Source organism: Phocoena phocoena, chromosome 13 (genome assembly GCF_963924675.1).
Source record: "Phocoena phocoena chromosome 13, mPhoPho1.1, whole genome shotgun sequence".
NCBI lineage: Eukaryota > Metazoa > Chordata > Mammalia > Artiodactyla > Phocoenidae > Phocoena > Phocoena phocoena.
The window spans coordinates 20,122,151-20,140,647 of record NC_089231.1 but is presented as its reverse complement, the minus strand read 5'-3'; the positions used below and the strand labels follow the sequence as shown (position 1 = coordinate 20,140,647).

At 34.5% G+C, this 18,497-nt stretch overlaps 1 protein-coding gene across 3 annotated transcripts; it reads left to right on the top strand.

Moving 5' to 3' along the window:
- The first annotated feature begins 401 nt into the window (after nt 1–401).
- C13H18orf54 (chromosome 13 C18orf54 homolog) lies at nt 402–17,633 on the top strand. 3 transcript variants are annotated; one of them, XM_065890214.1, is made up of 7 exons: nt 402–684; nt 1,388–1,633; nt 2,718–2,868; nt 6,083–6,185; nt 12,616–12,747; nt 14,068–14,135; nt 17,561–17,633. In XM_065890214.1, exons 1-7 carry the CDS (start codon nt 402–404, stop codon nt 17,631–17,633), a joined length of 1,056 nt encoding a protein of 351 aa, XP_065746286.1. The 3 variants fall into 3 exon arrangements, with proteins under 3 accessions (XP_065746286.1, XP_065746285.1, XP_065746284.1); XM_065890213.1 differs by having other exon boundaries at nt 1,388–1,690; XM_065890212.1 differs by having other exon boundaries at nt 1,388–2,170.
- Nucleotides 17,634–18,497: the final 864 nt, after the last annotated feature.

Genomic DNA, 18,497 nt, shown 5'->3' with positions numbered 1-18,497 from the left:
TGTCATAGCCTATATCAGCATAAGAAAAGACTGTACATCGTAGTTTTTAGGACTTTAAAAAAAAAAGTGAGTATTCTTCCCTTGGTACTTTCTATACATAGTCTTAGATGATTTTTGTATACATAATTCCAGGCACATAATAGGTGATCAATAAATGTTTTCTAAATTGATGATGAAGGAATTCACAGTAATTAAAACAGATAATCTATAATGTGCATTACCTAAAAATAATTTATAGATAATGGATTTTATTTTTTAAAGAAAGTTATAAAACGTTTACAGACTTAGTAATTTCTCTGTGTATAGCTATTATTCCTTTTAATTGGAACTTTAACCTTTTGTTTTTGTATTACAGTTGTTTCTAAGAGAAATGAGTGGAAATAACCCATTTTGAGGAAGCCATGGCAAAATTAAATACAAAGCGCAGAGTTTGTTCTCGGGAATCTTCAGTATCTTCTCTGTTAGCAAGCTGCAACCTGAGTGGTAGTAATTCCTCTAACTCTGATGGCTCTTTTCAGTATAAGGATAGACTGTACAGTTCTGCATCTCAGGCTCTACAGGCCTATATTGATGATTTTGATCTAAGCCATATGTATCTTGGTGCAAGCACTGGAAAGATTAACATCGATAAATGTTCTGCTAATATGCCAGAATTCTCCAACTATGTTTATAAACCAAAGAATGGTATGCTTTATTCTTTGTTTTCTTTTTGCCTACCGATTTAAAGCATTTTGAGAGATGTATAGTAGCCTTGGAAAACTAAATGCTTCTTTTGGGGCAAAAATGACTTGTAATATTGAGATCTGGTTATATTTTTTAAATGATTCTGTAATTTTTTGGTTCTCAGGGGTTTTCAGGTAAGATCCCCTTTTGACCTTAGAGGAGAAGCTCATGAAATGTAACTAATAATAGTAGATGGCTGATCCTAAACCCTTAAGCCGTTCTATTATAGCATAACAGAAATAGCATTGACTTGGTGGTTCTAGCTTCCATTAACTAGCTTAATGACTTTAAACAAATCTCAGCCTTTCAGAATTTATACTTGATCAGTTCCAATTGATGGGCTAGGGCTATGTTAGTCTTCCTGATCTGTATTCTGTAGGACAGTAATATTCCCAAGATGTTAAGGGTTTTTCCTTGGTTTCCATGAATACAAGTTTGGAAAATGCATCTGTTGATAATCCAGTTAACGCTTTACTGAGCACTTACAGAATGGCCCCTAGTGTGGAAAAAGGTTACATTCTGCCCTTAGAAGTGGAGAATATATTCCAGAAGGGAAAATGGCAAACATGATTCTTAATTCTTAATTTTCATTTACTGTTGAATATTATAAAGTATTTTTATATGTGATACAGGAAGGTAAACAGAACTATGCTTTGTTTTTCAGCTTTTGAAAATCTTGATGACAAAAAAGATTTGTCCTTATCCTGTAGAGGGCAGACTATTAATGACATGGACTCCATTAGCCTAACAACTGATGATCTATTAAAACTTCCAGCAGATGGATCATTTTCTTTCACTTATGTTGGAGCAAGTCATGGAATTAGCAAGAAAAGCAAAAAACGTACTGGAAGACTGAGTTCATCCAACAGTGAAAAGAATCAAAATTTTCAAGAACCAGCCACTCTCCTGGGCAAGGATAACTTAGTTACCCCGGTTGTATACACAAATGTAAAAGGAAGGCAGTGTGGTAGGCTGAAAAACCCAAAACTTGTGAATAAGGTTAATAAATGTGTTTCTGTACCATCTTTATATTTTAACAAGAAATCATCTTTTAGGGACAGTTCAGAACACAAACTTGAAAAGAATTACCCAAGATGGCTCACTAGCCAGAAGTCTGACCTTAATGTTTCAGGGATAACGAGTATACCGGATTTCAAATACCCACTCTGGCTCTACAATCAAGACTTGCTGCCCGATACAAATAGTCAAAGGATTTATCAAATAGTTAAAGAAGATCACTGTTCCCCTAGACATAGTTACCAGGCACAAAGAACTTCTCAGCTAATGAATAAATTAGATTGTTTTGAATATTCTTTTGAACCGTCAAACAGTTCACATTCCTTGAGTGATGATAAAGGATTAGTTAATGAATATGAATGTGATTCTGAACATAGCCAATGTCAGTGTGACAATCCACTTCTCCCAGGATCCAAAAAGCCATTCAGTGGTAATTGTTTTGTTTTGTTGTTGTTTTTAAGAACCAAAGAAAGTGCTGTAAATTTGACCTCACATCTAGGAGTTTTTATGTCATATTCTTGATGTAACCATCAAGTGATATATCTATTTTGAACTCTTATGGTCTTCATTTACGTAGCATTTTGTGACTGGAAAATGTCTTTTCTTTGTGTCACAACAGAGGTCACATTTTTTTTTTTTTTTTACGGTATGCGGGCCTCTCACTGTCGTGGCCTCTCCCGTTGTGGAGCACAGGCTCCGGATGCGCAGGCTCAGCGGCCATGGCTCACGGGCCCAGCTGCTCCGCGGCATGTGGGATCTTCCCGGACCGGGGCACGAACCCATGTCCCCTGCATCGGCAGGCGGACTCTCAACCACTGCGCCACCAGGGAAGCCCCAGATGTCACATTTTAACATAGCTTGCTGTTACAGATATGTGTATATTCCAAATTATCTGAATTCTTGCTGCCTTTGTGAGGTTTTGCTGTGCTTTGCATTTATTTCTTTTCTTAAAGAATTAATGTGATCTTTTAAATTAGGTGACAGAATTGAATTGCTTATCCTGAAGGCCAAGAGAAATCTAGAGCATTGTACTGAAGAATTACCGAAGTCTATGAAGAAGGATGACAGTCCTTGTTCATTAGATAAACTTGAAGCAGAAAGATCATGGGAAAATATTCCTGTTACTTTGTAAGTAAGTTACAATAGAAAAACTATTCAGTTTTCCAAATGAAGAATGTCATGTGAACATCTGATTTATCTTTTAAATTACAATGATAATTAACAGTGGTTATAACATGGTAATTCCGTAGAGCACAGTTTTCAGTGTTGCTTGCTTTAAATTGCATTTTTCATTTGTTACCACAAGATGGCGTAATATTTCATAATCTTAGGTACATTATATAATTTTTGTCTTTGTTACATGGTCCTTTTGTTGCACTGTAAAATATTAATATATATTAAATATGAGGAATTAGAACCAAAAGCAACTATTTTGCAAATGGAGAAGGCTTGAAATTCTTGTTACTTTTTTTACTTTAAGTTTTTTCTTCCTCTATATTCTCTCCATGTATTAGAGTTATTCATTTCTTTTCATTTACAGTTTACTTTCTTAGTCATTATTTTCTGTAAATAATGGTGCATTTTCTTGTATGGTAAATGTTTGCAGTTTCTAAGATTGTTTTCGTTTGTGTACTTAACCTTTCTATGCCATAGTTTCTCAGAATAATTTAAAAAGTGTTTGCCTAGATACCTGTGAATGTGAGTATAGAGAAGGAATCGAGAGCTTAGGTAGGAAAGTTTCTTTTAGTGATATTATTACACGTATATTAATCAGAAATGCATTCTTGGTAATCCTGTTTCCTGCCTTAGGCTCTGATAATTTATTATCTTCAGTTGTCTAAGCCTTCATTCTGTTACAGACAGTCAGTTAATTCCTGAATCCTTTTTTTGATTCCTTCTCAGTTGAACATCTTATTCTTTTGTAAGTGGACACTGACTAATTCTAGTTTGGAATCTTGCCTCTGTCACTTCCTTGCTGAGACTCTGTACAAATCACTTCTACTTTGGGGTTGTGAGGATTCAGTTGATTAGAAAATAAATATACGGCACTATTTACAATAGCCAGGACATGGAAGCAACCTAAGTGTCCTTCAACAGATGAATGGATAAAGAAGATGTGGCACATATGAACAATGGAATATTACTCAATCATAATAAAAAGTAAAATTGAGTTATTTGTAGTGAGGTGGATGGACCTAGAGTCTGTCATACAGAGTAAGTAAGTCAGAAAGAGAAAAACAAATACCGTATGCTAACACATATATATGGAATCTAGAAAAAAATATATGGTTCTGATGAACCTAGGGGCAGGACAGGAATAATGTGGAGAATGGACTTGAGGATAAGGGGAGGGGCAAGGGTAAGCTGGGACGAAGTGAGAGAGTAGCATTGACATATATACACTACCAAATGTAAAATAGATAGCTAGTGGGAAGCAGCCGCATAGCACAGGGAGATCAGCTTGGTGCTTTGTGACCACCTAGACGGGTGGGATAGGGAGGGTGGAAGGGAGACGCAAGAGGGAGGGGATATGGGGATATATGTATACGTATAGCTGACTCACTTTGTTATACAGCAGAAACTAACACACCATTGTAAAGCAATTATACTCCAATAAAGATGTTAAAAAAAATAAGTAAATATAAGGTACTTAAGACAGTTTCTGATTTATGATGTTCTCTTAAAAATTTTAATAGTGGCGATGATCATCCAGAGTATTTTTTGTTTGTTTAGCTTCATTTTGCACTTGTTGGTTCATTAATATCTTTTAAAAAAAATTTTGGGTTAATAATTAGCTCACTTAATTCTTAAACTTATCTTTCATCTTTACTAATTTCTTATCTCCTTATCAGTTGGTTGTATTTGTATCTGTATTTGTAAAGTCAAAATGGGTGAGCAAATCATATCAGAGATGCTTAAATTAAGAGTAAAATTTTTGAATGCATCAAATGTATTTTGTAATTAGATACTATGACTTCTAACTTGTATAATTATTATTAGTGGTTTGCCCTAGTACCTTATGGTACAGTAGTTGATTTTTGGAAGACTAAATTCATATTATGATGGATATGTTTTACATTAAATTAATGATGGTGTGAGAAGAAGGAATAGACCTTACTTCACTGTGATAATGACAAATTATTATCAATCTGTCATCAGAAACAAAATTGACTGGGAAGTACTCCAAGTAGTGTACTGAGAGATAGAATAACTACAACCAGACAATTTTTTTTTTGGTTTAACTTTTTATAATGGAAAATTTCAAACAAATACAAAAGTATAAGAATAGTATAATGATTCCCTATGTATCCAGCACCCATCTTCTATAATGAGGTAAATGCTTTTTTGTTGATAGTTGGTGGATGTACAAACTCTTTGGTAAAGAATGGGAGAAAAGACTACTTGGAAGCGAGAAAAAGTTCCTAGTAAATTACAAATCAAATGAGTCAGTAATGAAGTGCTGCTAATTATTGAGAAAAAAGCATTATTACATTTAAATGTTTTAAGAAGATTCTTAGATATCTGAGTACTTGAGTTAGAGATACATCTTATATTGATATATAAATGAAAAAGATAAAATGAGGTTCTTTATTCTCTGTAACTAATAGAATTTGGTTTGGGGAAAATTTTGACTCTTGCTGGGGATCCCCTTTCCTTCTGCTTGAACATCAAGATAGAAACTATTATTTATTGAGCTCTATTCAATGTACCAGGTATATAGAGTTAATTTATGCAATACTTCTGTGACATGAGTGGGACTACAAATGTAGAAACTGAAGTTAAGATAAAGTTTTGTGAAGTCATATAAGTGAGTGGGACTGGTATTTGAACTCAGGAATTTTAATTTCAAAATTGATCCTTCTCCCACTTTAATCTGTCCTCTGTATTAATCTGTGCCAGTTCTGGGGGAGAAGTCTGTCCTATTGCTTTGACGTAGAAGAGCATGTAACTGCCATCCCAGTAGAAACTGTTAATAACTTTCTGGCAGTTTTGTGTATTAATATTGAGTAACTAACAGTGTTTAATTGGAAAAATGCACTGCTTATTTCAAGCAAATGAGCTTTTGGAGGATACTTATATTTGAAGGCTTATTTGTTTAGTTGAAGATTAATGTCTTCAGTTTCTATATAGTTTTTCCTTAAAGCTTTAAAGGAGAAGCAAGGAGATAGGGCGGGATGAAGGAAGAAGTTTAGGGAGAAGGTGAAGGAATCACTAAGCAGCATCAATATGAATCCTAATGCTTATTTAGTGGTGACCACTTTAAATGATAACCATCAGTTATATACTGTCTAATTTTTGTAAATTGGAAACTTATTTGCTGTCTCGTATCCTTAAATCCTAGCAAATCTCCTGTTCCGGTTAACTCTGATGATAGTGTTCAACAAACTTCAAGGGCAAAGTATGCTGACGGGTTCCTTGAAGACTTTTTAAATAATGATAATCAGGTGGGTGATGTTAAATCTTTTTAACTTATTAAAAGAATATTTATGACTAATATATATAGATATTAATTTCTAAGTTATTTAGATAGTATAAAACAAAAAATGACTCAAATCCCTTCTTCCCCAGCACACATCCATAAAACCATCACTCCTAGAATTATTGATAATTTTATTTTAGTATTCTAAAGTAGAGTGATCTGGGATTGAACTCTACAGGGAGCCTAAATTGTTATTACAATGTTTTTTTTTTTTCTTCTGGAAAACATACAAAACAGAATCTTACAGAGTAAATTATATTTTCCCATAGGGCGGTTACTTATTGAGAATTATGTTTCTAAGATGCAATTATACATCCCTATGATTTAAAATGGGAAATTTGGGCTTCCCTGGTGGTGCAGTGGTTGAGAGTCCGCCTGCCGATGCAGGGGACACGGGTTCGTGCCCCGGTCCGGGAGGATCCCACATGCCGCGGAGCAGCTGGGCCTGTTAGCCATGGCCGTTGAGCCTGCGCGTCCAGAGCCTGTGCTCCGCAATGGGAGAGGCCACAACTGTGAGAGGCCCACATATCGCAAAAAAAAAAAGGGGAAATTTATTATCCAGTTTTATAAAATCAGCATATGTGTATCTTGCAAGTAACCCTAAAATGAAGTATAAATGTGTATATATACACATAAGGAATGATATATAATATGATTTAGAAGTATAAGCCATGGCTGTTAAATATTGAAATACACTTTTGATATTTTAACATCTGGAAGATTTGAGAGATTGAACACTCAAAACAAAAATTAGCTAAAAATTTTAATACAATATATATCTTTTCCTTCAGTGAAATTTACTAGAGAAAGTAGAGGCTGTCAGAATATGTCTGACCTTAGAGCTCTTTTTTTTTTTTTTTTTTTAAATATTTATTTTGTCTGTACCTGGTCTTAGTTGTGGGATGCAGGGTTGCAGACTTCTTAGTTGTGGCATGCATGTGGGATCTAGTGCCCCAACCAGGGATTGAACCTGGGCCCCCTGCATTGGGAGTGCAGAGTCTTACCCACTGGACCACCGGGAAAGTCCCTGACCTTAGAGCCCTGTTTAAGATACTATAGCAGATGCTGATTAAGGGAAGCTTAATTATCAAATATTTATTTGCCAAATATTTGGATACCAAGCACTTTTCTAGGAACTGTATTCCTAACAGTAAATAAGAGAGAAGAAACCTTGCATCTTGGATTTTTTATTCCAGATTGGAGAGATAAGCTATATCAAAATGCAATATATGAGGGAATACTACAAATGTTATGAAGAAAAATTACTGGAGATAGAGAAATTTTAACTAGAGTAGGTAGGAATCGCCTCTCTAGTGAGGTGATATTTGCACCAAAACCTAAAATGAGTGAATAAGCCGTGTGTGTACCCATAGGGAAGTAACTTTACACGTAGAGGGAATAGTAAGTGCAGAAACCCCAAGGCAGGAAAGTGTTTGGCATGTTCAAGGAATATCAGAATCCAGTCAGTGTAGCTCAATCAGAAAGAACAAGGAAGAATGGTTAAGAGATAAGATGGAGAGGTAACCAGGAGTCAGATCATGAAGCTATGTAAGTAATGGAATGAAGATTTTATGTTTTATTTCAGCGAGATGAGAAGTCACTGGAGTACTTTGGAGGAATGAAATTATCAGATCTACATTTTAAAATATAAACAGGCAGCTGTATGGAACATAGACCTTGAAAGGAGCTAGAGAAGGACAGGGAACCCAGTTAGGAGGCTTTTGCAGTCTTCCAGGATAGGGATTGTAAAGGCTTGGGTTAGGTGGGTACATTGGAGATGGTCAGAAATAGTTAGACTTGGGATGTGTTTTGAAGGTGACCTTGTAGGATGGAGATAGAGAGCATTCAAAGGATGAGTCCAAGATGTTTGAGCCAAGCAACTAAAGGATTGGGTGGTGCAATTTACTTGGGTAAGGAGAGCTGGTAGAGGCACAAATTTGCATAAATTTTTCAAAGTTTGAGATGGATGACTGTTAAATACTAACCAACTAATCCCTTTTCTTATGCCTTTACACACACAGCCTCACTACCACGGTGTTTTTTTATTTTTAAATAATTTTAGATATACAGAAAGTTGCAAAAATAATACAGGTCGTTCCTGTCACCCTTCTCCCAGCTTCCCTAATGTTAACATCTTATATCATAATGATCACATAGGCCCAATACTGTTACCTGAACTACAGACCTTATTCTGATTTCACCAGTTTTTCTACCAATGTCTTGTTGCAGGATCCAGCATTGCATTTAGTTGTCATGTCTTCTTAATTTACTTCCGTCTGACAGTTCCTCAGTCTTTCCTTGTCTGTCATGACCTTGACACTTTTTCAGAGTTACTGGTCGTTGGTTTTTTTGTAGATAGTTCCTGAATTGGGTTTATCTGAAGTTTTCTCATGATTAGAATGAGGTTATGAATTTTTGGCAAGAATGCAACAGAAATCATGCTGTGCCCTTCTCAGTGCATCATATCAGAGGGTTCACGATATATTGATATCATTGGTAATATTGATATGTTCCTTAGTTCAGGCTGCTATAATAAATACGCCTTAGACCAGTTGGCTTAAACAACAAACATTTATTTTTCGCAGTTCTGGAGACTGAGAAGTCCAGATGAAGGTGTCTGGTGAGATCCTGCTTCCTAGTTTGCAGATGGTCATCTTCTCCTTGTATCTTCACATGGCCGAGAGCAGAGAGGGTGAAAGCTCTCTGTTTCTCTTCTTATAAGGGCACTAATCCCACTCATGAGAGTTCCACCTTTATGACCTAGTTACCTCACAGAAGCCCCTCCTCCAAATACTGTCACATTGAGATTAGGCTTCAACATTTGAATTGTAGGGGGACACAAACATTCAGTCCAGAGCAATATGTTAATACAATAATATGTAATATATAAAATTATAATATATTAATACTTGTGATGTTAGTCTTGAACACGTGGTGCCTACTGGTTTTCTCTTTAGTAAAATCATGCTTTCCGCTTGTAATTAATAAATATCGTAGGGGAGATACTGTGAGACTATGCAAGTAGTCTCAAACTTTCATCTACTAATTTAGTATCCATTGGTGGATATTGACTTTTTGTCTGTATTATTAATTGAAATTCTTGTGTAATGAAGAGCTATTCCTTCTCCCCCATTTATTTATTAAACTATTTATATTAGGACTCATAGATATTTATTTTATTCTAGGTTTAATACAATACAATATTATTACTTATTTTGTTGCTTAAATTGTTTTAGTTTAGGCCATAAAGAGTTGCTTCAGGTTGGCTCCTGTGTCCTTTTGACATGTGCCTATGCTTTTTTGAGCACTTCTCTGAGGAGCCATGGTTCTTTTTATTGGAAAATGGTATTTAGAAACTAAGATCTAGGCACTAGGTGTGCTTATTGCTGCTGGGTTTTTATTTATTCTAGACTTTCTCAGCAGGCAGACTTAGGAAACATAAGTTTACTAAGCCACGCATACACACATACTTATTTGTATATCTGTTTACATATATATATTTTATATGTAGGTATAAAATCATGAGTTCATACTGATACTACTTATTCCAGTCCAATACCACAGGGTTTGTTTTAGCCCCTCTGTTCTTATTTGTAACTTCTTTCTCATCTGGTGAGAATCTTTACTCTTATTATCTATAATAGGTTTACTTATTTTTTCAGTCTTAGCATATGCATAGTTTCAGAATTGCTAACCCATACTGCTGTAAGAAACACATTTACTAATTAGATTATATTATTTGTGTATGGTTCTTTTTGTCTTTTACCTTACAATATCCAGTCAAAATATTCTTTTCCAAGGTTACCGTGGTTAATTATTTTCTGCCCAACTCCTTTCAGTGTGGTCATGTTGTTCATTTGTAATGCTGTCAGGTGGCTCATTTTTTTATTGTGTAAATTGGGTTATTCCCACATTTTATGTGGTTTAAATAATTGTTTTTTGAATACATGAAACATTACTATAGTTCTGAGAGTCAGAGCTGTACTATACAGAAAGACGTACTTAGAGACATTCACTACAAGGATTTAATGAGAAGTCTCAGAACAAATTCTACCAAACATGCCAACGTTTATTAAACATTCATTCATGAGTGGCACAGAACAGTTCATATAATCTGTTTTGTAGTTTTCTTTTTTGGTACTCTGACCAGAATTTTGCCTGAAAAGTTTGCTCAAGGCAGACATAGCAAATTGCAGAGGCAAGCTTTTGTAACTTTTATGGTTGGCATTAGGCAACCTGAATTTCTTCTAAACCAGTGGCTGGACGCAGATCATTTAGAGATAATGCCTCAGGTGCTGTCTCCAGGGTTGTAGGAGTATAAGCGGAACTGGATCCTTATGCCCTGTTTCATTTTCTTTCTTTTTAAATTTTGGTAAAGTATATATAATATTTACTATTTTGACTTTTTCTTTTTTGTGGTACACGGGCCTCTCACTGTTGTGGCCTCTCCTGTTACGGAGCACAGGCTCTGGACGCGCAGGCTCAGTGGCCATGGCTTACGGGCCCAGCCGCTCCACGGCATGTGGGATCTTCTCGGACCAGGGCACGAACCCGTGTCTCCTGCATCAGCAGGCGGACTCTCAACCACTGCGCCACCAGGGAAGCCCTGACCACTTTTAAGTGTATAGTTCTGTGCAATAAGTACCGTACCTTCACATTGCTGTGCAACCATCACCACTGGCTATCTCTAGAACTTTTTCAGCTTTACCAACTGAAACTCTACCCACTAAACACTAACTCCCCATCCTCCTTTACCCCCAGCCTCTGCTAGCACCATTCTACTTTCTGTCTCTATGAATTTGATTATTCTAGGAACCGTATATGTTTTAGTCTGCTGAGGCTGCCATAACAAAATACCATAGGCTGAGTGGCTTAAACAATAGATATTTGGTTCTCACAGTTTTGGAGGTGGGGGAATCTAAGATCAAGGTGCTGACTGATTCTGTTACTGGTGAAGGCTCTCTCTCTGGCTTGCATACAAGCCACCTTCCTACTTTGTCCTCACATGTCCTTTCCTTGAGCTCTTATGTGTCTCTTTATGAGGATATTAATCCTATGGTTTCAGGGTCCCACCCTTATAACCTCACTTAACCTTGATTACCTCCTTATAACCTTATCTCTAAATACAGCCACATTCAAGGTTAGGGCTTCACCATGAATTCTGGGGTGGGGGACACAATTCAATCCATAACATCTTATAAGAAGACTCATACTATATCGTTCCTTTTGTTACTGGCTTATTTCACTTAGCATAACGTCTTCAAGGTTCATCCGTGTTGTATCATCTGTCAAAATTTCCTTCCTTTCTTAGATTGAATAATACACCATTGTGTGTATGTATCATGTTTTGTTGATCCATTTATCTGTTGATGGGCACTTACTTTGCTTCCGCCTTTTGACTATTGTGAATAATGCTGCTATGAACATAGGTGTACAAATATCTGCTTGAATCTGTGCTTTCATTTCTTTTGGGTATATACTCAGAAGGGGAGTAGCAGGGTCATTGTGGTAATTCTGTATTTAGTTTTTTGAGGAATTACCATACTGTTTTCTACAGGAGCTCCACCATTTTATTACGTTCCCACACCTTGTTTCTTATACCCTGTTCATATAACTGTGGAGAGTGCCTTTAAAATCTTTTTGGCCACTGTGCTTAACTTCGTATATATGTTATACTGTCCATGTTGAAATATTTTAAATTATAGACATCTTAAGAGGCCTATTTTCCACTTTGTGGATGATTATCAGGACACAGCAACTCATTTGAAAGATGTAAAAATAAAGGTAAGACTTTAAAAAGAAGTTTAAAAATATCCTGTACACGTTCTCTTAACTGACTACCTTATGAGGCTAAGTGCTGTTTCCTTCTTTGGATGCAGATAAGATAAGTGGTAATCGAGGTGTGAGTGTTTTTAAGGTAGCAAGGAATGTGTGGTCCATAAAGAGGTGAAAAACCAGCATTCCCTGTGTGAAAACGTATTTGGAAGTGTGCAGAGAATATGATATTTGAAATTCTAGTCCTTGTTCAGCTGATAACCAGCATCATTTACACACTTGAAAAGAGCATATTGACTTACCTGCTCTCTGAGGACCTTTCAGTTCGAAAAATCTATAATTTTAAATGTACTAAGTGAATGCATTGCAAATGTAAACATGTACCATTCATTTTAAAAGAACAAGGACTGGGAAGGATGTGCCAAGCTGTTAATAGTGATTGTCTTCAGGTGACTGGGTAAGGGGAGGTTTATGAGTTACAGTTTTGATTTGTTGGAACACTTTATTGACATGTATTGTTTGGATTTTGCATTAATTTATATTGTGGGGAAATAATACAAAATAGAACTTTTCCCCTTCTGAATTTGGATGGTTCATCATTCATCTTTTTTAACTTCTAGAGCTGTACCCTTTCTGGAGGGAAACACCATGGTCCTGTTGAAGCCCTGAAACAAATGTTATTTAATCTTCAAGCAGTGCAAGAAAGTTTTAATCAGAATAAAACCACAGAGCCAAAAGGCGAAATTAAACAAGTAAGCACAAACTTAATTTATGAATTGAAATCTATGAATGTGAATTTAGATCTGTGAAGGATAAGATTTCCTCCTAGATCTTTCTTAGCCTCACCTCTAATTTTATGTTAATAAACATGGTATATAACACATGTAGAGTTGTACTGTTGTTATTCTTTTTTTTAGAAAGTAACTTACTCAAATTTAATACTGTAAGATTTTTGCAGTTGTGTACCCCTGAATGGATTGTTCTATTAAGTTTATGGTTATAAATACAACATTGTATTTAGATATGATGTTATTAAAACTGTAGATGAAAGGATTGTAAGAGTTGTTTTTTAATGCCCTACAAAATTATTCTGTGTAGTCCAACTTCCTGTGTTTATATTTGAGGTGGCCTAGAGAACCTTTCAACATTAGACTTCTCCCCATAACCTTAGTCATCTGAAGTTTAATTTTGTTACCATGTGTTTATTGACTCTTAATACGGTTATGTAAAGTTTTATTTTAAAGTAATTGTGTTTTTGTGTATTTCCTAGGAATTTGGAAATCTGTTTCTGCTTTGGGCTGATATTTCATAGGGGTCGAATTTTCCTCACAGTAGTATAGTGTTTACAAACCTAGCTTATGTTCTTCCAAGCCTGATTGTGAATTCTAATTCTGCCACTTACTAGCAAGTGCAGTATTTGTACAGATCACTTAACCTCCTTAATTCAGTTTCCTCTTCTGTAAAATGAGATTGTTGAGAAGACAAATTGAAACAAACTATAGAAAGTACTTATTATAGTCCTTGGCACCTGGTAAAAACTTAATACCTGGAAAATACTTAATACATTTTAATTGATATTGTTTATTTTGTTATTCAGTAGAGCTTTACAAAATTCAGTTTTCATTACAAGTGAGTGTACTAGATTTTAGGAACTATCACATGCTACTCACTTAAGTTGTATTTCTTAATTTTTCTCCTTACATTCTAATGATCATAACACTAACATACAGTGCAATCCATCCTTCTTTTCCTTCCCCTTTTAAACATTCTTGAGATAAAGCCTTGTTCAGTAAAGTCATAATTTCAAGCCAAGATTTGATATTTAATGAACAAACATTTTGAAGCATACTTCAGGGCAGTTGCAAGATGAAAAAGTTGTAGTATTTTTAGAATAAAAAATATATATATATATATTTAATGCTTTACTGAAAATTATTTGCTTAGAATTATTTCCTTGGGAATGCGGACAATATTTTTAATGTTCTTATTAATCACACATATTAAATAGCATATAAGTTTATAATTATATAATATTTTCACTGTTTTATTATATTTGGTGTTTTTAATAATAGGTTTCAGAAGATTTCTCTAAATTACAGTTGAAGGAAAGTATGGCTCCTGTTAATAGGTCACTTCAAAAGTAAGTGTTCTCTGTTAATTTCTGAGTATGTTATGGATACAAACATCTCTGATTGAAATCAGAAGGTTACAGAATGGAATTAAAGTAGCTGGAAGAGGAGGTGTGCTAGGTATATTTAAGATTCTTGGAGCATAATTTTTAATCCTGAGATTTTCTCTTAAATTTGCGCTATTTTCTATTTAAAATGTTCTTAGGACCTAATGAGATAACTGTAGACACTAAAAATATAATAGATGTGAATGGCCTAGGGAAAATATCTGTTCATTTCTGAGTAATACCAACAATTTGAGATAGTATTGGTGTGGATATTCTGGAAGAACAACTTGTACGTGAAATGTGTTGTCATATATTCCCTCTAGAAGAGATAAATAATCCTAAGTAAGTATATCATTATTTGACATATCGCCACAGAAATTTAAGTGGATATAATGTCCTGGATATAAAGATAGGTCTAAATGCCCTAAGGTGTTAATCTACTTATTTTCTTAGTTACATATCTTAAAAAGTTGGGAAGAATTTCCTATAGTCATGATATTGGTAGAAGAGACGGGTATTTATTTTATAGATTTGATTGTGTGAATATGAAGCGCCCTTACACATATGAATGTGTAAGATTTTGTAATTCTCAATACTAAAGGCCATGCTGTGAAAACCAAACTTAATGATAGCTGGAAAGTTGTCTCATTTCTCAGATCTCTTTTCTTGCTCAATTTTCTGGTCTTCGTTCTACACTAGGGATAGACAGAATTAGCTCTCAGACTTGCAAAACTTGACCCTAAAGCAAACATTTTTCTTTATTCTAATGTGCTCATATTTTACTTAGATCTAGGAAATAGTGGGCAGTTTGTTCTGAAAAGCCTTTCATTCAGTTCTTGCTGGATTCTAGGCTGAATATAGGCCAGTAAACATAGTATTTAAGAGAACAGCCAGTATAGTAGTACTAGTAGAAAAACAAATGTAAGATGTCAATGGGTAAAGTATAGCTAAATTGCCATCGCATAATCAGTGCTACTGAGTTTCTGTGGGTTGATTAGTATTTACTTGAATGATCATCAATAGATACATTGTTACAATAAGAAATGAGTTTTTTAATTTCAGTTTTGAAGGTGAATGACTATTCAATGTTGTAATACAACCCTTAGGTTGATGTTTTCCCCATTAGCCTGCTTTTTCACTTTTTGAGAGAAGAAAATCAAGAATAATTTCCTTCTACAATTTTATCCTTCCCTTCTCCCTCCACTTAACTTTGAAATACCAATCACTTTTGATAGACTCTTCTCTAAACAGATCGCTTTATTCTCAAAACGGGAGATAGAGGTTAGATGAAAGGAACTGCCAAATGATTGCGTAGCTGAGGTAGGGAGACTGAAGATTTCACACTTCTACTTAGCTTTTTAATTCCTTCCCATTATTACCCACTCCCCTTTCTACGTGACATTTTGTTTTAAAGACATAAAATATACTACATGGGATTAGAAAGGAAACCAGTTATAGTGAATTAACTATGAAAATATTAAAATACATTTCTAATTAGTAATATATGCTTCTCTTTATTGCATTTAAAATAAGACAATACATTTAAAATACAGGTAAGTTAAAATTCATTTTGTAAAAACATGTATTAGTGTGAAGGCCTTTTGCATAACTTGAATAAAAGCATTAAACCATGGTGTGCTCTTTTACTTACCTTTCACAAATTGATCAGCAAACAATTAAAGAAAGGGAATATTGGAAGGCATTGATGTCTGGGTTACCAGTGAGACTTCACTATTTGGAGGATGAAAACTAGACTTAAAGTTGTCTAATAGTTGGCCAGTTATGTCATACGAACTTTTGGACTGTAGACAGAAAGACTTAGAGGACGTATGTTTTAGCAGTGGGTTTAATAACTGTTGTAATTTTGTAACTATTATATAACTATTGTAATTTTGAAGTAGTGATGAGTATAAAACATTCTTGCAATGACTATAATGTGATATGAAAATACCTCTGATTTCTATGGCGTATGAGGTCACAGATTTTGGCTGTTGCTTATATTCATAACGGAAGGAAATGCTAATTTAAAGATAGCATTTTGTGAAAATAAAGATGATTTTTTTCCCCATCCAATTTCATAGACCCTCTAAATCTAAAGGATCTGTTGACCCTCCGATTTGTAAACAGTAACATCAGATTCTAGCCACTTGTCATCTTCCTTCTCTAGACTCACAGCCTGAAAAGAAAAAAGGACGTTAAGCCCCAAGTATATTTACAGATTATCTTCTTCCTCGTAAATATGTCTGTAGGAAGAAAATAATTCTCTAAGTAGAGAGATATTAGGATGTAGAAATAATAAAGTCTAATTTTACCTCTGATTGCTTAGTAACTCTGGGTGAGTTATTGTCATTTAGTTAATGAAGATGACAATCTCAGAAATTAACAGAAGCTGCCAAAAGGATGGCAGAATTCAGATTCTTAATACATTTGAGTAGAAGTGTCTAAGAAATAGAGTACAGGGAAATAGACGTAATGCAGTAATTAACACTACTAATTTCCTCCCTCTCCTTATCCTTGGTAAAGTGGAAGATGTATTTTACTTAATATACATCAATTGAACCTGTGTTGGAGACTGTAGAATAAGGTGTTGTAGTCACCACCTTTCAGTAACTTCTCACTAATTTCTCACCTTAGAGATTCTGGTATATTATTTCTGTTTTTCTTGGTCTCTTATTTATCAGAGATCTGAAATATGGTTGATTAACTGATATTTTTGAGTGATCCTCAAGGATCTGAAGGGTAAGGGAGAAGGAAAGCTGGAAGAATACTTTTAGAGGAAGACTGGAAAGTTAAGGGCTCCTATCTTCTTGGTTTGTCTGAGGGATGATTGAGAAAAACCAGGTTGTTGATATAATACTGCATTATTCAATGTAATTGTCATTTGTTTTCCCCCATGCTCAATAAAAATGAGTTTTCCTCAATTGTAACTGATTCGTTAGTGCTATTTAAATTTAGCTGCCTTGATTGTACATGTTAAAAATGAATTATGTCCTTTATTTCTTAAATGATATACACAGTATATCAGAAGGTATCATTTCATTCTGCAAAGTACATGAAAAAGATGCTTTAAGTGCGACACAAGTGATACCTATTATTGTTTCTTATTAGGCTACTTGGCACACTTTCAAAAAAAAACCCTTAAATGTCAAACATATAATTTTTTTAAGTAAGTGTTTATAGAATTTTAGATGAGTTATTTTAACCCTCAGTTATTCAGATTGCAAGGTTTTGTAAAGAAAAATTTTCAGTTTTGATACTAAAACTATTCCATAAACTTATCTCTCATACTAATTTTGAAGTTAAGAAACAATATAATCACCATTTCTTTTTGCATTACCTATTCAGTCCTTAATATTGGTTTATAATGTGTTTTATACTTTTTAATGAAGGGCTTTGCAACATTTATATCGTCTGAGAGACCTGGTTGATGATTCCAGTGGGAAACAGTCACCGAAAATATGAAGAGGAAAATAAAAGTCTAACCAATAAATAGTCACCACAGAACAAAAATGTATTTTTTTTCCTATTGCTTAAACTGACAAAGTAATTAGAAGCCATATATTATTCTGTGATTGGTTCAAGTATTATATATTTTTTAAAAACCAGACTTGAAAATGTCCATAGATTTTTGTGGTCTATCCTCATTTTGTGCCAAAATACCAGGAGGTGAACTAGAAGGATCCACACTATATGGCCTAGTCTGACTTTGGTCTTCAGGCTGTCAAATGTCTAATATTCAAAGATGGATGATTTCCGTTCTTGAAGCTTACATGGACTTAACCTTCTTCAGCATCCTCATCATTTTATCATCTGATTCTGGATCATTAAGAAGCTTTTCCTGGTTTCTATCCAAAATCTCTTAAATAGACTCTTTTATAAAGTTAGTATCCACTTAAGGAGCTTGAGGAATGTCAAAATTGTTATGGTGTATCTTATCCATATGGAAGTATGTTACTTTCAAGTTTCATAAAGCAAACATTTAAGAATATGTTATATTTGCAAATAACATTAATTGGTGCAGTGCTAAAAGGATGTTGTATATTGTGAATTCCAGGAAAACCTCATTTAATTAATGCTTTGATTCTATATGTAAGATAACCTTGACAGTACTTGACAGTTTATAAAATATTTGGGGGGGGATATTTGAGATGTTAATATTTTGATATTATTTCCCAGATTTAAGTTTTGAGGTTAGCTCAAACTAGTAAAAACTATATCAGTGGCCAGTTGCTTTATGAAATTTGATAACTAAACTTAAATGAATATGGAAAATTAGAAAGTAACTGTATTTTAAAGCTATTTTGTAAGTGCTGAACTTTCTTTAAG